This window comes from Pteronotus mesoamericanus, unplaced genomic scaffold, assembly GCF_021234165.1.
Source record: "Pteronotus mesoamericanus isolate MK-2021 breed Mesoamerican mustached bat unplaced genomic scaffold, CSHL_Meso_final contig_69, whole genome shotgun sequence".
In the NCBI taxonomy this organism is placed as follows: Eukaryota; Metazoa; Chordata; class Mammalia; order Chiroptera; family Mormoopidae; genus Pteronotus; species Pteronotus mesoamericanus.
Window position 1 is genome coordinate 2,380,358 of NW_026555237.1, and position 25,966 is coordinate 2,406,323.

General features: G+C 35.5%; 1 protein-coding gene across 15 annotated transcripts in view; it reads right to left on the reverse strand.

The window, feature by feature from the left end:
• Positions 1–25,966, reverse strand: part of PARD3 (par-3 family cell polarity regulator) — a 686,226-nt gene that overhangs the window by 172,770 nt on the left and 487,490 nt on the right. For 11 of the 15 annotated variants that reach the window (XM_054582303.1, XM_054582307.1, XM_054582300.1 and 8 more), the window contains 2 exons: positions 19,984–20,094; positions 5,472–5,714 (listed from right to left, as the gene is read on the reverse strand). In XM_054582303.1, the coding sequence (XP_054438278.1) occupies positions 5,472–5,714; positions 19,984–20,094 (354 nt within the window). The remainder of the gene's footprint in view (positions 1–5,471; positions 5,715–19,983; positions 20,095–25,966) is intronic. The other 4 variants (XM_054582310.1, XM_054582309.1, XM_054582308.1 and 1 more) reach the window with 1 other exon arrangement.

Consider the following 25,966-nt stretch of genomic DNA (forward strand, 5'->3'; position numbering starts at 1 on the left):
TTACCAGAGGGTGGAGAGTGGAAGGAGAGGGTAAAAGGGGTCAAACATATGGTGAAGGAAGAAGACTAGACTTTAAGCAGTGGTAGACACAATGAAGTACATGGATGCTATACACCAGAAATTTGTATAATGTTACAAACCAATGTCACTGCAATATATTAACTCAAACATGCACACACATACACACACACACACACACACATGATTCCTACCTGCCTGCCCTGCCCAGAGATAATAATATAAATAGAAATGTCAAAATTTTAGACAAGGTTTGAGAAGTTCAAGCCTCCATATCTCAGTGGAGCACTGCAAGCTTAGAATCAGCAAGAATTTCATGACAGTAGAACATGAAGAACTTCAAAGAATCCCATGAAAATACAAAATGGAGACTTTCAAACTGTCAAAGTATACGTAGAAATTGAGATCACGTTTTTACACCACTATCCCCTTATTCACTCTCAGATAAGCCACTTGTAGCACTTTTATTCCAAGTATTTACACTATAGAGGGAATGTGAATGTGTCCTACTGAACTCAGCAATTTTAATTTAAAGAGAAACTGTTCATGATATGATATGATTTGTGGAGAATACTTAGAGACCAAACTATTTAATGACTGAATCAGCAGAACTACATCCCCACCCTTTTATATGCAAGTCAAGTATAAGGAATAAAACCTACTCTTATTCAATTTCATTCCTTGCTTGTTTCTGCACCCAGGTGATGGTGCTGTGCTTTCCCAAGAGCAAATGCTCATTTCGTAACTGACAACAGCAACATCGAACACTGCACTAGCGCTGTCTGTGGACAAGGTACCATGCTCACGGACTCAGCCTCCCTAAGCTCAGGAGGTCAGCACCAATATCCCCATTTTGCAGATGAGGAAAATGGAGCATAGCGTTCACACAGCTGATGGCAGAGGAACCCAGAATCAAGTGCAGGCAGTGGGCTCCATAGTTGATGCTTGTGTACATTCCACTCCATTTCCTCCAACTTTAGAGCAGAACTGATGCTAGCAGGAGTTGCCTGCAGATAGCAGTATATCAGAGCTAAGGCTCTATGCTAGCAAACATTTGATTGGTAACACTTCTTTAAGTAGAAGCTAAACAAAACAAAAGCAAAAAGAGCTAATTGAGTGACAAAGAAGAATTTTGCCCATTACTTAATTTTACAAAATACCGTTGAAATGATTCAAATAGGGGATACTTCTCCAATATGTAGACAATTTTTGATCTAAAAATGATGATACCCTTGGGCTCCTGTGTGTCTGATTCACTGGCCTCAGAATGGTACTGGCTCCATGAAACAGATGGCTCAGTTCCATAGACAATAAGGACTAGAGGGTGGGCAGGCCAGGACTGGAACAGTGGCTCAAGGGACCAGCTGTTTCTCTCTCCATCCATGTGGCCTTTATCCTCAGGGTTGTGAGATGAACCCCACCTTGGCGCACCCATCAAAGTCCCAGGAAGGGAGAAAGAATAATGGCAAAGAAGAAAAGCTGAGTCAGATCCACATTAATTAGGAAAAAACTAGCTTTGTGGGAAGTCCTATCCTAGCCTCACTTCTTACTCATTAGTCAGAACAATGCCCTGTGGCCACCTCTTACTACAGGGTATCCTGGGATATTGAAGTTTTTAGCGGGACACATTGCCAGCTGGAACAAAATTAGGACTCTATTAAGTAAGGAAGAAGAGAAAATAGGTATTAGGTGGGCAGCTACAAGGGTCTTACACAGTGCAGGAGGGGTGGGAACACAGGGAGCACTGCCGCAGACTCTGAAGTATCTCACTGGCTGAAACACAACAAGCAAATAGGAAATGCACTCTTGCCAAAGAGACAAAGAATTATGAATTGTTTATAATAGCTAAATCTTTGAGATTTCTAGTTATAACCAGACAAAAATAGGTGCACCAATATTTTTGTGAGTTTAAGCCTTGTTTTTCATATACAATAGAAGGGTAGGGTCACCTTTTCTTGGAAAAATCAAAATGTTACCAAGGACATTAATAAATACTAGTAACAATGACACTGTGACCAAAGCCAAGTCAGATAATAAGTTCATAATTCAACAAGATTAAATAGGCATGAAAATATTTCTAGACATAGTATAAAGCTTTCCCATAAAAAGCATTTTATAAAAAACACATTAAAATTGAGAAAATATCCCTTTTTAACATTAAATTCACAGCATTTAATAAATTGTCCCTGGCTATTTCCATGTAGGGCTACCAGATCCACATTTCTGACAATAAGACCCATCAAAATGGTCAAGTGATAAAATTCAGAATACTGCTTTCTTGCTGAACAAGGAAAATCCCAAAACAAATGCAGGCTATGCTTCAGATCATCAACTGACTGCCTATACTCCCATGAAATAAAAAAACTTCAATAGTAGGTTCATCAGACACCAACTGCAAATTTTGGTGAAAGTTAGTTGACAGAAATTTATTGGGTATATTCTTCATATAAGCTATACTCTATGAAGAGTTTCAAGTTTTATGTTTCCATTTGAAAGATAACGTTTTAAAAGTTAACAGAAGCATATGCTAAGTCATCTTATAAGTGTTATTTCACTGTCTGAATTTAGGTTTACAAATATGAAGGCACAGAGAAATGCTACTTTTACTGTCCATTGACTTCCTTACTTGTTGCATGAACAACACATCAATGAGACATATACAGGCCAAAGATCACTGCCTACAGACCTGCAAAAAACTGCAGAGAGCTGACTGAGAAAGTGGAGGGTGCACTGAGTCAGCCCCTAGCACATGGGCTGAGGCAAACAATCTCAAAGGAACCTGCCATGCAGCATCCACCATGTTCATGATTTGTGTGAGAGTTTAGATTAAAAAAAAAACCCAGACATTATTGACCACATTAAATTAATGTTGTTTATTTGAATGTAATGGTTTTGCTCTTGGTTTTGTTTAATTTGTAAAGATGTTTGGTTTTATAGTTGTGTAATGGCTGTAAACAGAAGGAATTTAGTCCTATTTTATTTTTTTACATTTAAGTAAGATTATAATCCAAACAATTTAATTCTATACTGCAGTATTAAGAGACTGTCTTTCCTTTTAAGAGTCTCAACACTACTCAAGTCTAAGAAACACTTTTCTAGTTTTCTCTCTGACAGAAAAAGACAACAGAGGTGAGGCCGTTATTTCTAAGGCAAATTCATATTTAAATCCTAGTTGGTGAAGAAGTACTTTACAGGACTAAATGTACATTTCTCAGATCTTTCTTTCTAAAAAAAAAAAAAACAAAACTGTCCCTTGAATTGGAAGCATCTTAGAAACGCTCTAGTCCAAACACCCTTTGAAGGCTCAAATGCACAGAACTGTACAATCCCTGGCAGATGGCATATAGGCTGTACCTGAGGTGGCTTCTGGATACAGCGATATATGTATACGATGTGGTTTTGAGCCATTCACTGCTCATTGTCACTCATTCCCATGACTTAAGTCTCCTCTGGAATGTTTTGCTGAGTGGGTTTTTAATGAAAATTGGAGAGGAGGCCGAGTGTCAAGGTGAGGTCAGCATGGTGCTGAGCAGAGAGGCAGGTGGGATGCAGATCCCAGTAGCGGATAGGTTCTAGGCAGGTGAGCCTTTTTGAAAATGTGCACAAATCGTCAGGAGAGATTTAGATACTTGTAGGGTACCAGGGTTTAAACTGTGGATTAAAGCAATTATTTCTGGCCCTGAGGAGCTTGAAAAATCCCTCCTGACTACCAGCTCTCATGTCAGGTGGAACTTCTGAGCTTTGTGAACAACTACTAGAAGCACTTCCCCGATTTTTTAGACTTGATTACATGTGGAAGGTGCTAAAAATGATTAATGCTTTTACCAATGATCAATAACACATTAACTAATTTTCTTTCAGTTTTTTTCCAAAAGTTGCCAGGGTTTCTGCTGTCCCTTCTCCCAAGAAAACAACTTTCATGGACACTCAAGGCGTTCAAATGCTATCTGACCTTTACAAAGAGCAAAAGCCCAGTAAGAAGTTTTTTTAAGAAAATGTCCCTAATAACAACCTTAGTCTTTGAATCCTGACACATCTGTGTTAGTTAATAAGTACTCTGAATCTTCTAGGTGATCACACAGAAGGAGTTTAAATAAACCATTAGCCTCCTGTGTTAGCTTACATGAACCACTCATTACAGTCAACATCAAAGAGATTTTTGCAACAATAAATAAAACCTAAAACTCAACAAAAGTTAAAAAAAGGAAACAACAGAACAAATATCTGATCAGAGTTTTACCTTAAGATCTGCTTCTCCTTCTGTTATTCTTTAAAATGCTTCCTCCTGGGTTTGAGTGAGAGTCACCTGTTGCCTTTGCAAACTTCTATTAAAAAAAGCTGGCAATAAACAACAAAAACAGGCTGCTTGCAAAATGTAGCAGCCAAAAACACCACATGGGTGCCAAAGAAGATATAATTCCAGGACATCTCTGGCCTTCCAAGGGTACTGTAGACCAGTTGTGCCAGTATCAGACATGGAAACTTATAAGAAATGATATTCTCAGGCTCCACGCCAGATGTATTGCATCAAAATCTGGGGAAGGGTTAATCAATCTGTGGTTAAAGAAGTCCTTCAAGTGACTCTGACCCACACTAAAGCTCCAGAAGCACTAGTTTTAAGTGAAACCTGTTCAAAGCCCAGCTTCTTTATAGAGCAATGATGATGATAACCATTATAAGATGTGATGGGATTAGCACATTGTTTATGACAATAACAGGTATATGCATATGAATGTATGTTTCAAAAAAATGAGTATGTTTTGTGTGAACTAAACTTTATGTGATGTTTGAATATATAAATGAGGGTGTTTAAATATATAAATGAAGGGATGGAAAAAGATCTGTGTTTGAACTGTTTCAGTTAAAATTTGAAATAAATATATAACCATTAACATACAGTTTACATTGCACTACTTTGTGCTACACTGATATATAATCACACCTGGATCTGTGGCAGTTTTCAAATTGTTACAGAAAGTTGAAAACTGGCTATACTATACATCTCATTCACTGATACTTTCATCATATAAAATCATATCACAAAAAAAAGTGGTCCTTCTAAATAAGTCACAGTTAGAACAAATCATGTCAGTCCCCATCATTTAAATACCACAACGGGAGCCTCTCCTAATATTAAAAGGAAATACAACTTAAGTAGAAGACCCATAATCTCAAGTTTGCTTTTTATTTTGGTTATAAACTAAAGGTTAGTTCTCTGGTGTAAAGCCCCTTTCAGAACAAAATGAAATATGCTGGAATCATTAGAAAAGCTATCAAATCCACTGCTGCTCCTTCCATTAACCTTCAATTTGTGTAAACCCAATACTTTTAGACACAACGGCTCACTAATAAAAGGCAGTCCCGTTTTAAGAACTGATTAACAATATACTCCCATGTCAAAGACTATTTCAAGTTGATTAGGAAGGAATATTCTGATTGCTCCTGGAGCCTACCTGTCTACAGGTGAAGGTTTGGAACTCCGTGACTTCTTTACTTGGGCATACAAAGCATCCATCATATGTCCTTCTCTTGGGCTCTGGGGTCTGGCATTGAGAGGCACGGAACCCTCATAAGAAGAAATTCCCCCATATGTCAACTCATCATCACAGCCAAATGTCCGATGAAAATCTTGAATTTCAGCATAGTCACGTTCTCGAGCTTGTCGCTCTCTAAACTCTCGAGTTTTGGCTTGAATCCTGGAAAATTAGAACAAAAGTGAAATAAGAGAAGTTATATCTTCTCTAAGAACTGCATTTAGAAACATTCATTAAAATATATTCTAAAATACATTTTATTTCATTTAACTATAGAAAATTGATGGTATAAACATTTTATATTCATTTTAGACAATCAAGCTAACATCATGGATGCTCAAAAATAATCATGTCAGATAGCTTTTGTTTATATCAGTACTATATAGTCATGATTTATATCTTAATTTAAATTGTCACTTATTCAAGAGATTTACAAAGTCAAAAGGCATTTAATTGGGTTTTCCTTGTGAATTTTTTAAAGACAAGAACTGATTTTTTCAAAAGTTACCCTCACTTGCCCTGGCTGGTATGGTTCAGTGGGTTGAGTTCTGGCCTGGGATCTCAAACGTTACCCTCACATACACACATACTATTTATGCTTATAGTGATGCATGTGTAGATAAGGTGTATATCTTACTCACTATAAATATACCATACACATTCAACATACTATGAAGCTTAAGCATGAATACACATCATAATTCTTTATTAACAGCAAAATAAGACCTCAGTATAATGACATCAACTTTGGTTTTATGTGATGTATAAGAAACTGGCAAATCCTGAGATTAAGGATAAGAAGGCACATACCCAATCAAATTCTGGAATAAAACTTGCTTGGGATATAACAAGAAACTGACCTTCCATTAAGATGTATTTATGCCCTAGCTGGTATGGCCCAGTGGCTTGGGCACCAGCCTTTGAACCAATGGGTCACCAGTTCAAGTCCCAGTGTAGGGCACATGCCTGGGTTTTGGGCCAGGTCCCCAGTGAGGGGGTGCATGAGATGCAACCACACATTGATGTCTCTCTCCCTCTCTTTCTCCCTCCCTTCCCTTCTCTAAAAATAAATAAAAAATCTTTTAAAAAAATGATGTATTTAAATATTTGCTAAAATTTTTATTAAGCTACTTGGTACAAAGTTCTCTGCAACTAATAATACATTGATATAATTTACTCTAAGTCAACCTTATTTATTTAAAAATAGCATTTTGATGATTTTTGATAGTTCAATGCAAAAATATTTTTGATGATGTTTGATGAGGAAAATACTTACAAATGTAAATGTTTATTTAAAAGCAAAATCTTATTTAATAAAGCAGTATTTTAGACTGAGTTAAATATCTCACTGCAAATTTATTAACTTCTTTCATATTTAAAAGAGACCACTGTTTGCATAAATGAGACTAAATATATATACAAAAGACTATAGAAAAGACACAAAAGTGAGATAAAGCCAGTACAAAAAAGAAAATTACAGGCTGATATCCCCCATGAATGTGTTAGGGGTATGAAAATCCCTAACAAAATATTAACAAATAGAATTTAGCAATGTATAAAAAAAACTATATACAATGACCAGGTGATACTTATGCAGGAATGCAAAGCTGGTTCAGCATTCAAGAGTCAATGTCAGCTACCGTATCAACAGGCTAAAGAAAAATCACATGCTCTATCAATTGATGCAAAAAAAAATCTGATAAAATCCAACACTCATTATGACAGAAACTCTTTAAAAAACTAGTAATAGAAAAGAACTAACTTCCTAAACCTGATAGTGAGCACCTATAAAAAACCTATTGGTAACTGTACATGTTGAAGAAAGGTTGAAAATATTCCTTTAAGATTAGGAAAAAGATAAGGGTGTCTGTTCCCACCACTTTAATTCAACATAGCACTGGAAATTCCAGACAATAAGCTAGAAAAGGAAATAAATGGCATACAGATTGGACAGGAAGAAATAAAACCATTCTTATTTGAAGATGACATGATTATCTCCACAAAAAATCTCAAGGAATCTACAAATATTGCCTAGAACTAAAAAGCAAGTTCAGCAAGGTAACAGGATACAACATCAATGCACAAAAATGCATTGAATTTCTATAAGCTGGCAATGAATATGAAAGCTGAAATAAAAAATACACTGCATTTGTAATCACTAATAATAAAATGCATAGATACATAATATAAACAAAGGCTGGATTGTAGCTATATATAAAAATATACAGATATAAATCTAAAAAAACATGCACATGACTTGTATACTGAAAACCACATGATACTGATGAAAGAAATCAAAGAAGATCTAAAAAGGAGAGAGATATACTGTGACCATGGATAAAATACTCAACATAGTAAAGAAGTCAATTTTTCCCAAGTTGATACACAGGTTTAACGTAATTCCTATAAAAACTCCAGAAAGATTCTTGTAAATATAGAAAAGATTATTTTTAAATTTATATGAAAAAGCAAAGGATAGGGTAGCTGAACAATTGTGAAAAAGAACTGTGAAAATAAAGTGAGAGGAATCACACTCCTGATTGAAAAACTTGAAATACAGTTATAGCAATCAACACTGTGGCGGGACAGAGACACAGGTCAAAGAAACAGAATATAGAACCCAGAAAGAACCAACAAGTATGACCAACTGATTTTTCACAACTGTGCAAAAATGATGCAATGGAATAAAACAGCCTTTTCAATAAACAGTGCTGGAGCAATTAGATATCCACAGGCAAACAAAACAAAACAAAACAAAACATACAACCAACAAACTCACATGCCCTAAATTATACAAAAATTAATTCAAAATGGATAAAGATGTAAATGTAAATTTATAAAACCTTGGAAGAAAACATAAATGACCTAGCGCTTAGTGAAGAATTCTTAGAAATGATACTAAACATGTAATCCACAAAACAAAGAGTAGATAAATAGAACATCATAAAATTAAAGGCACTTCTGTGAAAGGCTTTATTAAGAGGATGAAAAGACAAGTACAGACCAGGAGAAAAATATGCAAATCATATATTTGACAAAAGACTTATGTCCAGAATATATAAGGAGGGACCCCCCTGCAAAATAGAATTATCTTCTGGAGGACAGACTACTTGTAGTACAAGCTTCCTCTGCTAGGTGAGTGTTTTAGAAAGCCAGATGGTGGTGCTGTGAGAGGTTGCGTTTGGCTTCAGCGAATTTTTCTGAAGACTTTTTCAAGGCATTTGCCCATTTCATGATGGGTGATTTACAAGCACACTTGTCCACACCACACTGTGTTCAGCGGTTTTTGATCAAAAACGACATGACCCCGGTGCCCCACCCTCCCTGTTCACCACATCTCACCCTGAGAGACCTTTTTTTGTTTCCCTGGATAAAAAAAGCCCTCAAAGGGAAACATTTTGCCAATGTGGAAGAGGTGAAACAAAAAAACAGCAGAAGCACAAGAGGGCATCAAAATCAATGAATTCAAAACTGTTTTGAGCAGTGGAAAAAAACATCTCGATAGGTGTATTGCCTCAAATGGAGAGTACTTTGAAGGTGACTCAGGTTTAAACATATAAGAATAAATACACAATTTTTTTTAATAAATTCCTATTTTGGGGGTCTCCCCTTGTATAAAGAATACTCAAAACTCAACAATGAGAAAACAATCTAATGAGAAGGACAAAAATGTAAGGCAACATTTCTCTCAAAAGAATACACAGGCGACAAATAAGTACATGAAGAGATGTTCTGCATCACCAGCCTTTAGAGAAATGCAAATTAAGACCACAATAAGCTATCATTATACACCTATTAGATCAGCTTAAATAAAAAGGGATAATATCAAATGCTGATGAGAACACAGGGACGCAGGATCCCTCCCACACTGCCACTGGAATGTAAAATGGCACAGCCACCCTGGAAAAGTCTGGCAGTTTCTTATAAAACTAGACATATAATTAATTATCATACCACTCAACAATTACACCCCTAGGCATTTATCCCAAAGAAATGAAAACTAAAGTTCACAGAAAAACCTGTACACAATTGTTCATACTTTACTTCTAATGTTCAAAAATTGGAAATAACCAAAATGTTCTACAAAAGGTGAATGGTTAACAAACTCAGGTACATTCATATCATAGAATACAGCAATACAAATGAACGGACTATTGATAGACAAAGCGACTTGCATTATTCTCTGGGTTATTATGCTATGTGAAAAAACAAGACAATCTCAAAAGGTCACATACTATATGATGTTGTTGATACACCATTCCCAAAATAAAATTATAAACATGGTAAAAAGAAAGGTGGCTTCTGGGGGTTAGCTATGATGGGAGCAGTGGGGTGGGTCTGACTACACAGAGCAGCGCAAGGAGATCTTTGTGACAGAACAGTTCTGTTTCTTGATTGCAACGGTGGTTTTGTCAATTTATACCTGTGAGCAGATGACACACAGTGCCTATGTCAATTCCTAGTTATGATATTGTGTAAGTTGTAACTGCTGGGGGAAACTGAATGAAGGGTACACAAGGCTTCTCTGTGCCATTTTGCAACTTCCTATAAATGCAAGCAATTATAAAATAAAAATCTTATGTGTGTTTTCTAAATGGTGGGAAATTATCACATAGGATTGCAAGCAAAATTTGCACTTTTCATCACGCCAGTCTTGTTTTCCAAATTTTGGACCCACCTGGTCAAATTTCTCTAATTTCCCAGCTATAAAATAAAAGTACTTAAATTCATTTAGCTAAGACTATTTCCACAGGGGGACCAGTGACCTTTCAGAAAGGGCAATTTGTTGCTGTGCAGGACTCTTGCACAGCTGGTTCCAGCCACCTACTATCAAGAAGTGTCTCGCAGGCTTGAGGGCGACCAACAGTGGATCACATATTCCCAAGACCTCCTTAGAGGGACCTTATTTCCTGATTTGGGAACCAATGACTTTTTTCTTAACTCCTAAGAGAATGTTGGAAAGTTAGAAATTTTTATCAGGAGAGCCCTAGATTCTAATAAATATAAGTCTCACAGACAGACTATCTGTAACAGAAAGAGTAACTCAAATTCTAATGTTCAGCTTAGCTAAATTTATAGTGTTTTTTTAAAATTATAGTCTACTTACTCATTTAGGAGCAATGATGACAGTCGATGATGTTATTATAAAAGCAGATTACCACTAAACACTGTATATCCATGGCAGAAAGTTCATATAAGTTGAGAGAAAACTTTATTCTTTGCACTGTACTGCCAGAAAAACTACAGAGAAAGGGAGATGACTTCTCTCAACTCTGTATTTGGTATATCAGACAATCACCTAATAATATAGGTATCCAGGGTAAACAGATGTTCACATGAGTCATGAAGTTTGGGAACCTAAAGCATGGAGGACTAAAACAGAAATAAAGCCAAAAGCTCTGAATCTGGAGGACTCCCTGAAATTGAAGGGACGGACTTAGTTGGCTTATAAACGAGTGAACACTAGGACTCTTGAAACTCCCTTCATTAAAAGTGAAGACAATCGGGCTTACTTATGTTGGAAAGTGCAGTCCTGTTAAGAAAGGAAGACACCCAAAAAAGAAAAATATGAATAATCTCTTCTCAAGGGGAGCATGAACCTAAATGATTTCCCTAAACTTCTTAAACATCAGTGTCATTAACACTATTGATGGGTTCTGGATTTGAATGTTCTTTCGTTCCAAATCACTCATAAACAAATGTTCATTGGGGATTAATTTCTACCACGTCAATTGCTTGGAAGAAATGCTCAGCAGCATGAGGTACTATTCATAAAGCCCAGTTTTCAATTGCTCTCTTTTACCCAAATTGGCACATTATTACTAACTGTCATTAATCATTGAATCCAATAAACATTACAGTCACATCTATAGTAGCTTCTAAAAAACACAGATTTCTAAGCTTCAGTAACAAAAGAAATTATATTTTTATTGTTAACCTTTTCATCACCAATGAATATATCCCCAAAGTTATAAAAGCTGTTTGCGTCCCTCGTCCCCACCCTGGTGGCTCACACCTGTGATCAAAGCGTTAGAATAAAACTACAGAATACCTGCAGCCCACAAAGGTGAGAGAAGTGCTGCACAGGCTACCAAATCCGATGGCTAACCTGAGCTCCTGGTCATTTGGAAGGTCATTCTACAAGTTAATGCTGATGAAGCTCACTGCGCAAATTGCACTGAAAAGTAGGTTTAAAAACTAAGAATGCCAACTATTAATTGACTATAAAGGTGTGGGTTTATTTCTGGGTTCTCTATTCTGCTCCATTGATCTATGTGTCTGTTTATATGCTTGTACCAGGCTGTTTTGATTACTATGGCTTTATAGTATAGTTTGATATTTGGTAGCATGATTCCTCCAACCTTGTTCTTCCTTCTCAGGATCGCTGCTGCTCTTCAGAGCCTTTTGTGGTTCCATACACATTTTAGAAATACTTGTTCCAGTTTTGTGAAATACATCATTGGAATCTTGATAGGAATTGCAGTGAATCTATAGATTGCTTTGTGTAGTATGGACATTTTAATGATGTTAAATCTTCCTATCCATGAACATGGTATGTATTTCCACTTATTTGTATCTTCTTCAATTTTTTCCTTCAGTGTCTTATAATTTTTCGAGAACAGGTCTTTTACATCCTTGCTTAGGTATATTACTAGGTATATTACTCTTTTTGAAGTAATTGTGAATGGAACTGTTTTCTTAATTTCCCTTTCTGTTAATTCATTATTGGCATATAAAAATGCAACATATTTCTGAATATTAATTTTATATCCTGCTACTTTGCTGAATTCATTTATCAGTTCTAGTAATTTCTTGGTGGACTCTTTGGGGTTCTCTATGTATAGTATCATATCATCTACAAATAAATACAGTTTTACTTCTTTAAAGCAAGCACATACGATGGACTAAAGATAGTTTATTCAATAAACCGTGCTCAGAAAATTGGACAGATATGTGTAGAAAACTGAAACTAGACCACCATCTTATACTGAACACAAGAATAAATTCAAAATGGATCAAAGATTTAAATGTTAGACCCAAAACTATGAAAACCCTAGAAGAAAACATAGGCAGCACAATCTGGAATATTGCGTGCAGCAATTTTTATTGGCTCTATCTCCCCAGGCAATGGAAACAAAAGAAAAAATAAACACATGAGACCACATCAAAGTAACAAGTTTTTGCAGAGCAAAGGAAATCAACAAAATAAAAAGACAACCCACAGAATAGGAGAACATATTCGCTGACATATCTGATAAGGGGTTAATATCCAAAATTTATGAAGAACTTAACAAAACTCAACACCAAAAAAACCAAACAACCCAATACAAAAATGGGCAAAGGAACTGGAGACATTTCACCAGAGAGGACATACAGATGGCCAACAGATCTATGAAATGATGCTCAAGATCACTAATCATGAGAGAAATGCAAATTAAAATCCCAATGAGATACCATCTCATATCTGTCACAATAGCTATTATCAATAAATCAACAAACAACTAGTGCTGGTGGGGATGTAGAGAAAGCGGAACCCTTCTGCAGTGTTGGTGGGGATGCAGACTGGTGCAGCCACTGTGGAAAGCAGCATAGCGATACCTCAAAAAATTAAAAATGGATCTGCATTTGATCCAGTGATCCGACTTCTGAGAATATATTTGAAGGAACCCAAAATGCTCATTTGAAAGAACGTAAGCACATCCATGTTCACAGCAGTGTTATTTACAATCACCAAGATATGGAAACAGCCCAAGTGTTCATCAGTAGATGAGAGGATAAAACAAGTATGGGACATTTACACAACGGACTACTACTCAGCCATAAAAAAGAGGAAAGTTTTACACTTTCCAACAGTATGTGTGGACCTGGAGAACATTTTGCTAAATGAAATAAGCCAGTCAGAAAAAGACAATTATCACACAATTTCACTCATACATGGAGTCTAATGAACTGAACTAACAAGTAAAACAGACTCATAGATGGAGAGCAAATGACAGCTAGTGAGTGGGGGAGGTGAGGGTGTACAGGGATTGAGCAAAAAAGGAAAAGGACACATGGATGTGGACAACAGTGTGGTGATTGCAGGGGGGAGGGAGAATAAGGGGGATAAATGGTAATGGAAAAAAATTTTTAAAGATTAAATTTTTAAAAAAACTAGGAATGCATTTGGGTTTTGGGAATTTTAGTGACAAAATGCACAAATGATTTTCTTTATTATATCCTTTTATTATGATTTGGGAAAAGAACTCTGCAGCACAACCAAAGATTTTTACTGACACGTTATATATTTTCATTCTTTGTGGAGAAACTTATTTCAGGAAAGAAACAATTGGCCGAGGGAGAAAATATTTTTGGTGACCTAATAAAAACAGCATAGTTTCTTAAGAAAACTCTTTAAAAAGATAGTATCTTACAGTCAAGCCCTTATGGTTCCAGATGGTCAATGCTATAAATGGACACCCTCTCCTCTTTCATTGTAACCCTGAGGTCACAAATCATGTATAAAATGTACAAGTCATTCTTTTTTCTGAAGAGTCAGATTGTCGTTTAGCATTCATCACATTTATCTCAGGCCAAACCTCAGTAATGACAGAAGGAACTTGTTAGCCCAAAACTTGGTAAAAGAAATAAATACATATCATTTTAAGCATTTTGCAAAGTCATTCCTAGTTATAAAAAACAGAACTATTTGGTGCTTTAAATGATCACAGACAGCTGCACTGACTGATGTTGTTGGACATCATCATCATTGACTATTCCCCTAGCCCTGAAATTTAAAAAGTAAAAATAAAAACTGTTAAACGTTTTTACTAAGACTTAAAAAAAGTAGCAAAGAATTGATCATTTGAAACATAGATATTCACACTTTTTCATTTTGCTAAAAAAACAAAAAGTCTTTGCATTATGGTAATGAAAATCCTTGAACTTACAGAGAAAATAATATACAAAAAAAGTAACATACTCAATAGGGCAATAAGATTAATTTCTTTCCTGCCATCCTTAAATTCATACTTACAGTCTCTCTTCAGCTTGACATCAATTAATGATTCTAATTCCAGACTCCTGTCAGTGTTCACCGCCCTTTGCTCTAATTAAGATGGATGATGTATGATGAAGATGAAACAAGACTTCTGTCCTTGTAGCATTTCTATTCATTAGGATTTTTGCTCTTACAATAAATAGCTTTTATGGCTAACTGCAGTAGAGTAAGATGAAAATAACTTTCTTATGACTATGGAGTAAAATCTTTAGACATATATCCAAAAAAGGTACAAAGCATGAGAATCGCTACTGAGTAACCAACTCCTCAGGATGAAAAATCAATGGTGTATTTAAGTTACTGCATTATACCCAAAATACTTCAACCTCCAAAGCTTACGAAGCCTCAATACATAAAACTACCAATGTTACATTTTTTTAAAAGACTCTTAAGAAACAGAAGTTGACCTTTAATAATTTTAATTTTTAAAACTGCTGTTAATGTCTACAGAAGATAAAATATGCTAATAGTAGTTTAACAAAAAAATTAAATAAATTTCAGATTGCTACATATTAGATATTTGTTAGCCAAGTTCAAAACAATGTTTAAGATCTTACAAGCAACTCTTTGGAAAACATATTACCTCAAAACTTGCACTGCCACCCAGAAACCTAATTTGGGTAACAAAGTTCCTGGATCTTTTCCCAAAAGTATTTCCTGCCTCTAAACATCAGTATTACAAAAATTCATCAAATAAAACCTAAATTAATGGCAGAATGAAATCGAAACTTCAAGACAACTGAAGGAAACAGTATATATAGATAATAATACAATAATAGATATCCCTTGCTGAGTAACTACAAAATTACAAAGCAGTTAACATTATAAATCTCACTTCAAAGAAGGAAAACATATGAGATAAACATTATTTGGGCTGGCGAACTTGACCAGACATCACAACTAATGTTTTATCTTCAGACCTTTCCTTCTATCTGCCCTTCCTGCTTTCCATCCATTAGTAGTCAGGCTTAGCCTTGTTCCAGAAAACATTTAACATGATTTTCTAAAGATGTATAAAATTGTAAAATAAGTCAAAATTAAAAATTAACTTTTCAAAGCTGTATGTGTGGAAAATATATTTAATAGAAGAAAATTAGAAAGCATAAACCAGTATATTAACAGTGGCATTCTTACAGAAAAATTTTTTGTTATTCAATTGTATGGGATCTTTTTTGGAAAATTTTCTTCAGATTTAGAGTTAGAATAAATTTACAATTAGACACACATATGTATGTGTACACATGCATGTGCATTTTTGTCTTAAACAGGTGAGAGTCATGCAGGAAAGAGAAAAGTGAAAAAGAAAGATGGAACAGAATTGAGATTCATTAGTACATGAAACAAAGTAGAGACAGGTCGCAACACTGGCTCTAAACTTGCTCATGGTTCTCTGAGATAATCAACTGATTCCCACCAGCAGCCGGATGAGTGAGGGGATGGACATGGTTGAACCAAGAGCCAAACGTTGATTCTCTGCTCCTTTCTTGGTGACTAATAATGCACATTAATATAAATAGGGTTTTGAGACATAATAGAATAAACAAATATGCATACATTGGTTTAACCAAGTATTTCTTAAACATATTTGCATGTGGATCCTCCTTCTGCTGGTGAACCTTTTGGGGGAAACCCTGCACCCCACTGTTTACACACCAACCACTAAAGCACAAGTGGAGACACCACTGGAGGAAAGACATAAAAGAAAACAAAGTGTTACTTCTGGCGCTTGGTCAACAGAGAAATCCACCCCTGTGTTTCATAATGGAAGCTCAGTGGACCTGCAGTTATATAGATCATTTAATTGCACATGTTCCATTTACAGTTTGGAGCCCAATCCATTTGTGTAGTGGGAATGAGCCAACAGGCACTCTGTCCCAGGCACCCCTGAAAGAGGAACCAGAAGGAGCCAGCAAGGACTGAATTCACACGTCAACTCCAAATTCCAAGTGCTTTGCTTAGTTCCCTGCCCAGCCTGAACTGTGGCCAGCAGCATCTCTGAAAGGCTAGGGTACTTAGGTTCAGAGCTCAGAGCTGGAACGCGCATTAGCGTATCACAGGACCAGCAAACTTGACCCTTGACTCCCATCATTCCCAGACATCCCACTTCTCAAGAGACTTTAGGCAGGCGGGCTCAGGTCTGGCAGGCCAGGACTAGGGGAGCCAGCAGACAGATTCACACCGTGACCTTTCTCAGCCATCCCTCCTTTGTGGACAGATGTATTGAAGACCTATCTCCCAGTGAGTAGAAGGAAAGAGGAGGAAATTAGCAAGAATGAAGTCAAATTCAATCTCAAACCCATACTCAGAAGAATCTAATGTACTTTCACGATCTCTTAACATGGTATGCAGAACATTTTAAATTGTTTAGTCCTTTTAATTTTTCAATATTTACATCTTTAATAATAATTCCCACTTCATGGATATGTGCAGACAAATAATATTTTGGTGTATGGACATGTTGTAACTAGGGAATGTCAAGTTTTCTTTATATGGAACCAGCCAAAATAACTTTTGGAACGCATAGCTATCATGGTATAAACAATGTTACCAGAGATGCTTCAATACTAATCTGCACTGAAGTAAAGCCTGTAGTGAGAATATTAGCAGTGGTTTATTTATTTTTATCTGTTTCTCCAAATTCTTTCCCAAGGAGTTGCAGTTTCCAAAATCAAAAGGAGATTTGCTAAAGTGAACAAACAGAATAGAAAGAATTTACAAAACAAGGCTTGCTCTATCAAAATCAGAACCAGTAAACACATTCCACTTATGTAATCCATGCATTCACTTGTTTTATTATAAGACCTATGAGTTTAAATACAACATACAAGTAAAAATTGTTACTGCAACACAAAGTATAATAGTTTTCTTAAATTATGAAGCTAATTGATTTTTTAATGGACTGTTCACTTGTATCTTGATGCTACAAAATTTTAATTCTTGGCCTCCTGTATGTTGTGAATTCATCATAGTCCACCAAGTTCCCAGAAGCACTGCATCTTTAGAGGTACAGAGTTGGAGATTAAAAGCAACACTGAGAAGTGAACTGTGCCTTAGGCAAATTACTGATTCAAGTGAAACCATTATTTAAAAATCACTTTCTGCCTGGAAATATGTGACTATGCAGGATAAAAGTATTTTGGAAAACACTGATAGAATTCTTCACTGAAACACAGCAATCATTTTAAACTACCAAAAAAAAAGGGAGTATTTAGAATATGAAAAATGGTATAAAGGAAGCTATCCCCTTTGGCTGGCATCACACAGGGGAGAAGTATAATGTTTCTTTCTATCACTCAGATTGTTTTCTAACTAAATTACAGGTTTGCCTGTGGATAAATCTGAGTTCATACATTTACCTGGTATATACTCTTCCTTTAAGGACAAGAAAGTCTTTGGGATAGAAGTTTATACTACTAAGCAATTAAATGCTGTATTTCACTAAGGAACACTATGATCCTTAGTGAGTTTATTAATAAGTTTGAAGAAGCCAAATTGGTGAGGATTAGAGAGTTCTAGAAATCAAGAAAGATGGAATGATTTTTAGAAAATAAAAATTGGGGATGTATTATAGAATTCTACCGCTGAAACCTGTATATTTTATTAACGACATCACCTCAATAAATTCAATAAGAAACAAAAAGGGAAATAAAAATTGGAAAAGAACCATAAAAATAAAACCAGACTTGCACCATAAATTAAAAGCCCATATTTTTTCCACTTCCTTAGTTTATACTTTGAAAAGCTACAGAGTTAACTATCCTAGCAAAAAGAGAAACTTCAAAAGTACTAGAAAGATGAATGAGAAACATCCAAATATTAATTGCTTTTAAAGAAAACTGTGGTAGAATACCCTTTTTGGTTCATTCACTGTTTGCATAAAACTGACAGCAGCCCAATTCTACAATCGCAGTAGACTTGACAAGATTCTGGACTATCATCCTAGCCATGGATAATATTTTGTTTTATAACTTTGATCAAGGCACCAGAAACTCCCTTACAGCCCAGGTTATTTGAAATAAAAAAGAAATAGAACTTCCTGCTGTGGGAGCTGGGAAAACGAGATGTGATGACACAGAGGAGCTCACTGTCTGGGCCTGTCACCTCCAGCAACCAAAGTGTGGCATGGCTTTCTCATCCCCTGGCAATTACAATGAAATATTCTCATCAATTGCTAAAAAATGGTTTCCAAGAGTCTGCTGAAAGTAACTCTTCACTCATTTCATTAGCCTGGGGTTCTCAACATGGAATAAATCAACAATAGATAATGTAGGGGTTCAGAACCAGTCTCCCCAGAATGTGCAACTTTGGCATGCAGATCATTTTGAGCTAAAGACAACCGAGGCCCCCCCAAATTCAGGAAAGCCTTGTGCATCCCCCTTAACTGCCTAAAAGAACTGAAATACAGGGCTTGGTCTAGGAACGCAACTATCACCAGAAATGACTAAAGAATACGAGCCAGGTGGAAAACTGGGGGACTTATTGGTAACGTTTGTTTGTTCCAAGTCCTCTCTGTGTCTCTTGTCTCTGCTTGATGCAACAAACATGTGTTTACCAACCATCTTCTTTTCCATCTTCCTGTAAATTGTTTTCCTCCCCTTTGAGGCACCAGACACCTACCCCCTTCTCCTTAGCTCATAATAGCACATAAGCCTTGATCACCTGAGTACTTGGGGTCTCATAGTCTCATGCAGCCCCCCATAATTAGGGAATTAAATGTGATTTTCTCCTATTAATCTGCCTTATGTCAATTTAATTCTTCAACCAGCAAGAAGAACCTAGGAAGGCAAAGGAGAAATTTTTCCTTCCCATCAATAACAATCTTTCTGGAAGAGATGGAATAAAATTTAAGTAAAAAATGTTACAAAATGAGAGGACAGTAGTATAGAGGGATAAGGCAGAAATAAATGGCAGGTTTGAAAGGAAAACAACAGAGTAAAAATTAATAGCCTCCTCCATTTTTATTATAAGTAAAAATGTTTTAAATGAGATATAAAAATTCAAATAATTTCATTTCAAGATCAATATTTCTTAAAAATTAATATAATACATACTCAAAGATGAGTGAGACAGGATTCTAAATACTTCTTTGTGATTTTAGAAGTGATCATAGATTCAGTTTTAATTTATGCATCTAATGCCTTACTATCTCCTTTGCAAAATATCTCAACTTAAACCAATAAAATTCATTTTAATGCCTCAAATAAATGCAAGGTTTTTCTTTTAATCTTTCTTTATGTTATATTAATCCCATACTGTCAGTATTTGGATTCACACAGAAAAAATATCAATTTAATGCAAATTCTTTATTTTTAAAAAAAAAAATAAGAAAGAGTAGAAAGAAAAAAAGAACCTCTCTCTAATGAGGTTTATAATCACATAACTGAAGTCTACCTCTCCTGTTCCTGCTTCATTCGTATTCTCTCCTCTTCTGAAGTAAGGGTGTCCTGTATTTTTATTTTACCCGTTTTCTCAATCTTGTCATCTTTTCGATGTTTGCCAAACCTGTTGACAACAAAAAATTCTAACTTGTCAATATATACAAAATGAGTCGTCCTCTGATAAAGACATAGGTACCCAATGAAATGTAAGCTCCCTCAAAATAAGGGCCAAAATATCTACAGTTCACTGAATTTGCACAGTATTAATATATTTAACTGAATTACTTTATTCATTTTTAATTAAAACTTTCCAGGGAAAACCCTTTTGGAAAATGGCCTCAATACCCATTTTTCTTTTACCAAACAAAAATAAACAGCAACACAATAACAGAAATGTTGAGTTCATCTTTATTAAAGAAATAATTAATCAACGTGTAGGACTGAGTGCCAAATACCTTAGATGCTGGAAAATTAAAGTCTGTATTGTAGTGGGTTTCTCTTAGGACTGAGAAACGATAATCCACAATCATCTGTTTTATAACCTCTCCATAAACAACTATTCTTTATTTTCACAGTCAGGTTTATTGGAAACATTCATCATAGTTTAAAAACTGACAAGGCCATGTTTGCCAGGTTTAAAGCACAAAGGATAATTCACAGCGGTAAAATACTTTTAGCTTATAAAATTGAAAGCTTTACTTTTCCTAAATCTGATGGAAAGCAATTATCGAAGGGAGACTCTTGGATTTGGAAATTTACCTCTGATAAAAAAACAAACACATGCATGATTCAAAAACAGTCCACACAAACTCCCACAGACAGGCATTGAACTTGAAGCTAAGAAAACACTAACAGTATCTTCTGCGTCAAAAATGTCTCAGAAACCTCAGACTTGGTATCAAAATTTTTTTCCTGCTCTATTATTTTCCCCATAAAAAGCCATGTTGTCTGGAATGCATGTGCTACATACCATTAAATAATTTTCATCTATAATACTTTGGTCACCAGATGTTTCAAAAAATATTTTATAAACAGTTACTCAGCTAAGCATTCATAAATATGTAAAGTATGAGAGTACTTCTGAGGACAAAGTAGAAACCTGGCTTTTGGTGACACTCATATGACAAAGAGAGCAGTAAAGGATAGGTTCAAAGTTGAAATAAAAGAGAGAAAAGTATTGCAATTAATGGCTTCATTAGTAGCATAGGTCATTATTTTATTAATACAAGTCTGATATCAAATAGTGGTTGATATATGAAGTGTGCATGGGAACATCTTATATATTAAGTGAACTAACATTATGTTTGCAGAGGTACATGAGGAAGAAAAAGCATCCTTAAAACAGAAAAATTAAAACACTACTACCACCATTACTTTCAAAATCATGTATATTACGAGACAGCACTCAAAACTGGCTGTAAAATTAACTTCTATAAAGCAAATTTATCCTTAAATTTAAATGTTATTTACAAACTGGAAGATCATTTCAATTGCCAAAAAAGGAAAAAAGGGAAAAAAGGAAACAGTCCCCAAGAACTTAAGCCCAGCATCTGACTACTTCACACAAGGGATAAAATACATATTATGCTTTTAAAACTATTAAGTACAAAGCACAAAAAATAAAAACTTTCTCTTTCCTTAATTTTTGTTATATTAATAATGCTTAAATGTAAGTATAATGATTGAGTTTATAGAATGAATTAAAAAAATGAGAGAACATGCTTTATATTATAAAAAATGGATACATCTCAGTAGAAGCCAACATTAAAACATAATGTTTGTTCATCTGACAAAAGTTGATTGAGCATTTACAGAGAATTAAAAATAAAAACTTTATTTTTAAAAAGAAGTTCAGGGGAGATTAACTGGAGTGTCATCAGCATGTAGACTACATTTAAAGCCCATGTGAATTCCCATCCTAAAATCTGCACCAACGGGGCACTTGGAAATATAAAATGTATTAAATTCTAACTTTAAGAAAAGTGTAAGTTCAAATCTTAACATATGATATTTGTTTATAATTAGGTACTCCTAAAGGTAAAAAATTTTAACCATTTAGTTCTTCAGTTCATAAATGTTCTTGAAATGATACAATGCTGCCAATATTGCCTTATTTTGTTTTGCTTTTAAAGGCATTCTGGCAGTTCACATTATGGAGTACATATATTCACCTCTATATCATATTTGAGGAACATTACTTACTGACACAAGATACATTCTGTATCTGTACCAATACTGTAGTTTAATCGTATAGGAACATCATTTTTATCTGCCCCTTGAGTTAATAGTAAAAGGAAAAACTGAAAGTGATTTTTACATGTTTCAAAACCGTTTAGATATTTTCAGCTCCAAATCTAACACTGAGTTTAATTAGCTATATTAAATCGTTTTTTAAACGGTCTTGGTCCTACTACTTTGTAAAGACAGTTTAAGTTTTATATCTAAGTCTACCAATTTTCACCTTTTTTATCTTATGTACACAAAATTTTAAAAAATAGAATAGTAGCTCATATTTAAGAACCACATTTTTCTCATTGTATTGGTATTAAAATAGTTTCCTACACTATTCCCTAATCTATTTTATTACTTGTAAATTTATTACCAAACTGTTACAGTATACTTTCCTTTTTTTAAATTATAGATTCAATTATTGTATGAAAGAGTAAAGAAATTGCAGATGAAATGTTTGTGGATTAGCATTGGAACACTTTTCTTAGTACCTGCTTTAGTTAATAAATTATGTAATTTCTTTAAGGCATACTATAAAATTACAGCTATAACTTTCTGATAAAATGAAGAACGGGCTCTAAGTGAAATTAAAAAAAGTATATCAACCATTCTACAAAATAAAAAGGAAAAATTAAGTAGCTACACCTTAATTCACTCTACTTCCCAATATATTCTAGTATTTTTCTTAATTTACAGTTACTTAACTCTTCCCAGAAAGAGGGGAGGGGAATGAAAAATTTCAGTTACACTACTCAAAAAAGTCAGCTTCACAGCTAAAATCAGTAACCAGCCTATGAAGACAATCACTTAGTACCAGGTGCTAAAAACTTGGAAGATATCGGTTACATTTATTTTCTCTTTTAAAAGCCACTGATGAATTTCAAATGGGCCACTTTCCAAGGAACAGCACAGTTGAAAAAAATATTGAACTAATGGTACTAGGAAGCAAACACATTCTAGAGAATCGATTTTATGAGCTGACTCCTGACTAACACACACAAACGTTTGCATGGGAAACTCTGTCATCCGGCAGATATGATGCTGAAATCGGAGGTGCCCACATACACCCCAAGATCCTTTCTTTAAAAAAAGAGAGCAAGAAATGCCCTGACTGGGCTGGCTCTGTTGGCCGGAGCATCATCCCCCACACCAAAAAAGGTTGCAGTTTGGGCCATGGTCGGGCACGCACTGGAGGCAACCGACTGATGTTTCTAACATCCATGTTTCTCTCTCCCCTCCTGTCTCCCTTCTCCTCTCTCTAAAATCAATAAAACATGTCCTCAGGTAAGGATTAAAAAAATAAAAATCCCTGCTCTCATGAAGCTTGCACTGTAGGACAAGGAGGCTGAGAGTAAAAAGAGAGAAAGAAAAATAGAAAGTTTCAGAAAAAGTTGATAGTACTGCTGCCTGGAAATAGAAGGGTCTCTAAAAATTATGCCAAAAAGCCATGGAAGATTCATTCACAGAAAGCTCTAGATGAGCCATGTCTCATCAGAACAGAATTGATTGTAGCATCTCTTAACCATATGGCTTTCTTTATGGGGAATACAGCAATGTTTTATTCAGCCAGAGGAATCTCAAAGCCATTCGCTAAAGGAGTTGTCCTGTGACACCTCATAAATGCGATCACTGTCCCCCAAGGGGTCCGCCGCAGGTATTGTTATGGTGAAGGACGAGAGGCAAACCGCGCTCGGGTGCTCCGGGAAAGCCGAAGTAAACACCACTGCCACGAAGGACTGTGACAAAATTCCAGTGCTTTTATACAGAAAGAACTGTCAATAAAACTGAACTATGGATAAAAGTTTCATGCTAAACCACCATTTTGGTTTTTAGTAAACCTAATTCTTTCTGCAGTGTAAATGGCATAGAAATGTTTTACTATATTTTATACTGATAACAATATTAGAGATCTTTAGAAAAAATAGGCTGAATGAAAAAATAAAAATACAATTGGTTTTGTAATGAAAGGGCTTTTCTTAATACCATATTCAAAAATGCAACACAGTAAAAGAAAGTCTTAAAAACCTGCTGTCATTTAAAAATAGATGAGGAGACTATCCAGAACCAATTATCTTACACACTCTGTGGACTAATATTTAAAATTAAGATTTTTCTTTAAAAAAAAAAAAACCTCACTGAAATGTCACTTAGAAATCTGGTATTACCAAGGTCTTCATGTGTAAGAAGGGCTTTTCTACAATACTTGTCTTACTTATTTTTTGCAATTTTTAAAATTCATATTTTTACTGTATTTTTTTCCATTACTATTTAGGCCCCTTCTACCCCTCTACTGCCGCAATCACCACACTGTTTGTCCATGTCTAGGAGTCCTTTTTCCTTTTTGCTCAATTCCCCCGCCTTAGCTGTCACCCTGCTCTCTATCCATGAGTCTCTACTTTGCTTGTTGGTTCAGTTTGTTCATTAGATTCCACATAAGGCCACAGTAATCAAAACAGCATGGTACTGGCATAAAAACAGACACCATAGATCAATGGAACAGAATAGGGAACCCAGAAATAAACCCACACCTTTATAGTCAATTAATAATCAACAGAGGAAGCAAGCACATACAATGGGCTAAAGATGGTTTATTCAATAAATGTTGGTAAAATAGGACACATATGTGCAGAAAAATGAAACCAGATTACCTTTTATACCACACGCAAGAATAAATTCAAAATGGATTAAAGAGTTAAATGTTAGGTTCAATACCATAAAAGTCATAGAAGAAAACATAGGTAGCAAAATCTCAGACCCTGTCTTACTTTTTATCCTTAGACATGCAGGTTAAATGATACTGCTCAGCTAAGGAAGGGAACTGAATATGGGTCAAGTGAGAATGCAGTGTCAGCCACCAGAAGACATCTATCCTCCCTCAATGCCCAGTTCCTGCCTTGGAGTGGTCAACAGAGTCATCTAACTCCATACCCTACCCTGAATGTTGCCCCTTCTTTCCATATATTTGAACATCACATGATTCAATCATTTCCTTTCTCTATGACTTTTTTTTACCTCTTTCTGTAACCTTCCAGTTGCTTCTGGTGGACACGTGTATGCTAACCCATCTTTGACTACTGTCTGCTGTAATAATGCCGTTGTGGGCCCTAAAGGTCTTTAAGATACCAGCTGCCCAGTGAGCTGAGTTCAAGATTCTGCACAGCAAAATCACATACTCAGTACTGTGTCCTACCTGCGTCCCAACCCCTCTGCATGACTTGGGAGCACAGTGTTCACTCAAATTAAAGCAATATCATGAGCCTTTAACAGACTTCCTTTCTGGCCCTTTGAGTCATACTTTTCATAAAAAGCTTCTGATCCAAGTTTCTCTAGAAAGTCTTTTTCAATTGATTCTGGCATAGACTTTTTCCACATTCTTGGAGGGGAGCTTTGACTCCCCTCAGCACATCATTCTCATTGCTAATGCAATGATGAACTTATTTTTGTCATAAATCCCTAAGAGGTAACTGCTCTAAATTTTATGTAAGGAAAAAAAAAAAATCTAGCCATTATCTTTGTAGCTTGTACTATTGCACTTTTGTCCATGCGCACTAAAGGTGTATGAGCACGTTTCTGAAAATCAAAGTCTAGAGGTTAGTTACCTAGGCCCTTGGACAGACAAGGCCCAGGAAGCATACAGAGGTGCTCAAAGTCACAATGTAAGCTAGAAATAGCATTCAGGTCACCTCATGGCTACTGTAAGATATCTCAGTGGCAGTGAACTTGGATACTCCTAAAGAAAATGAAATTCCCAAACCTGTAAAGTTCGC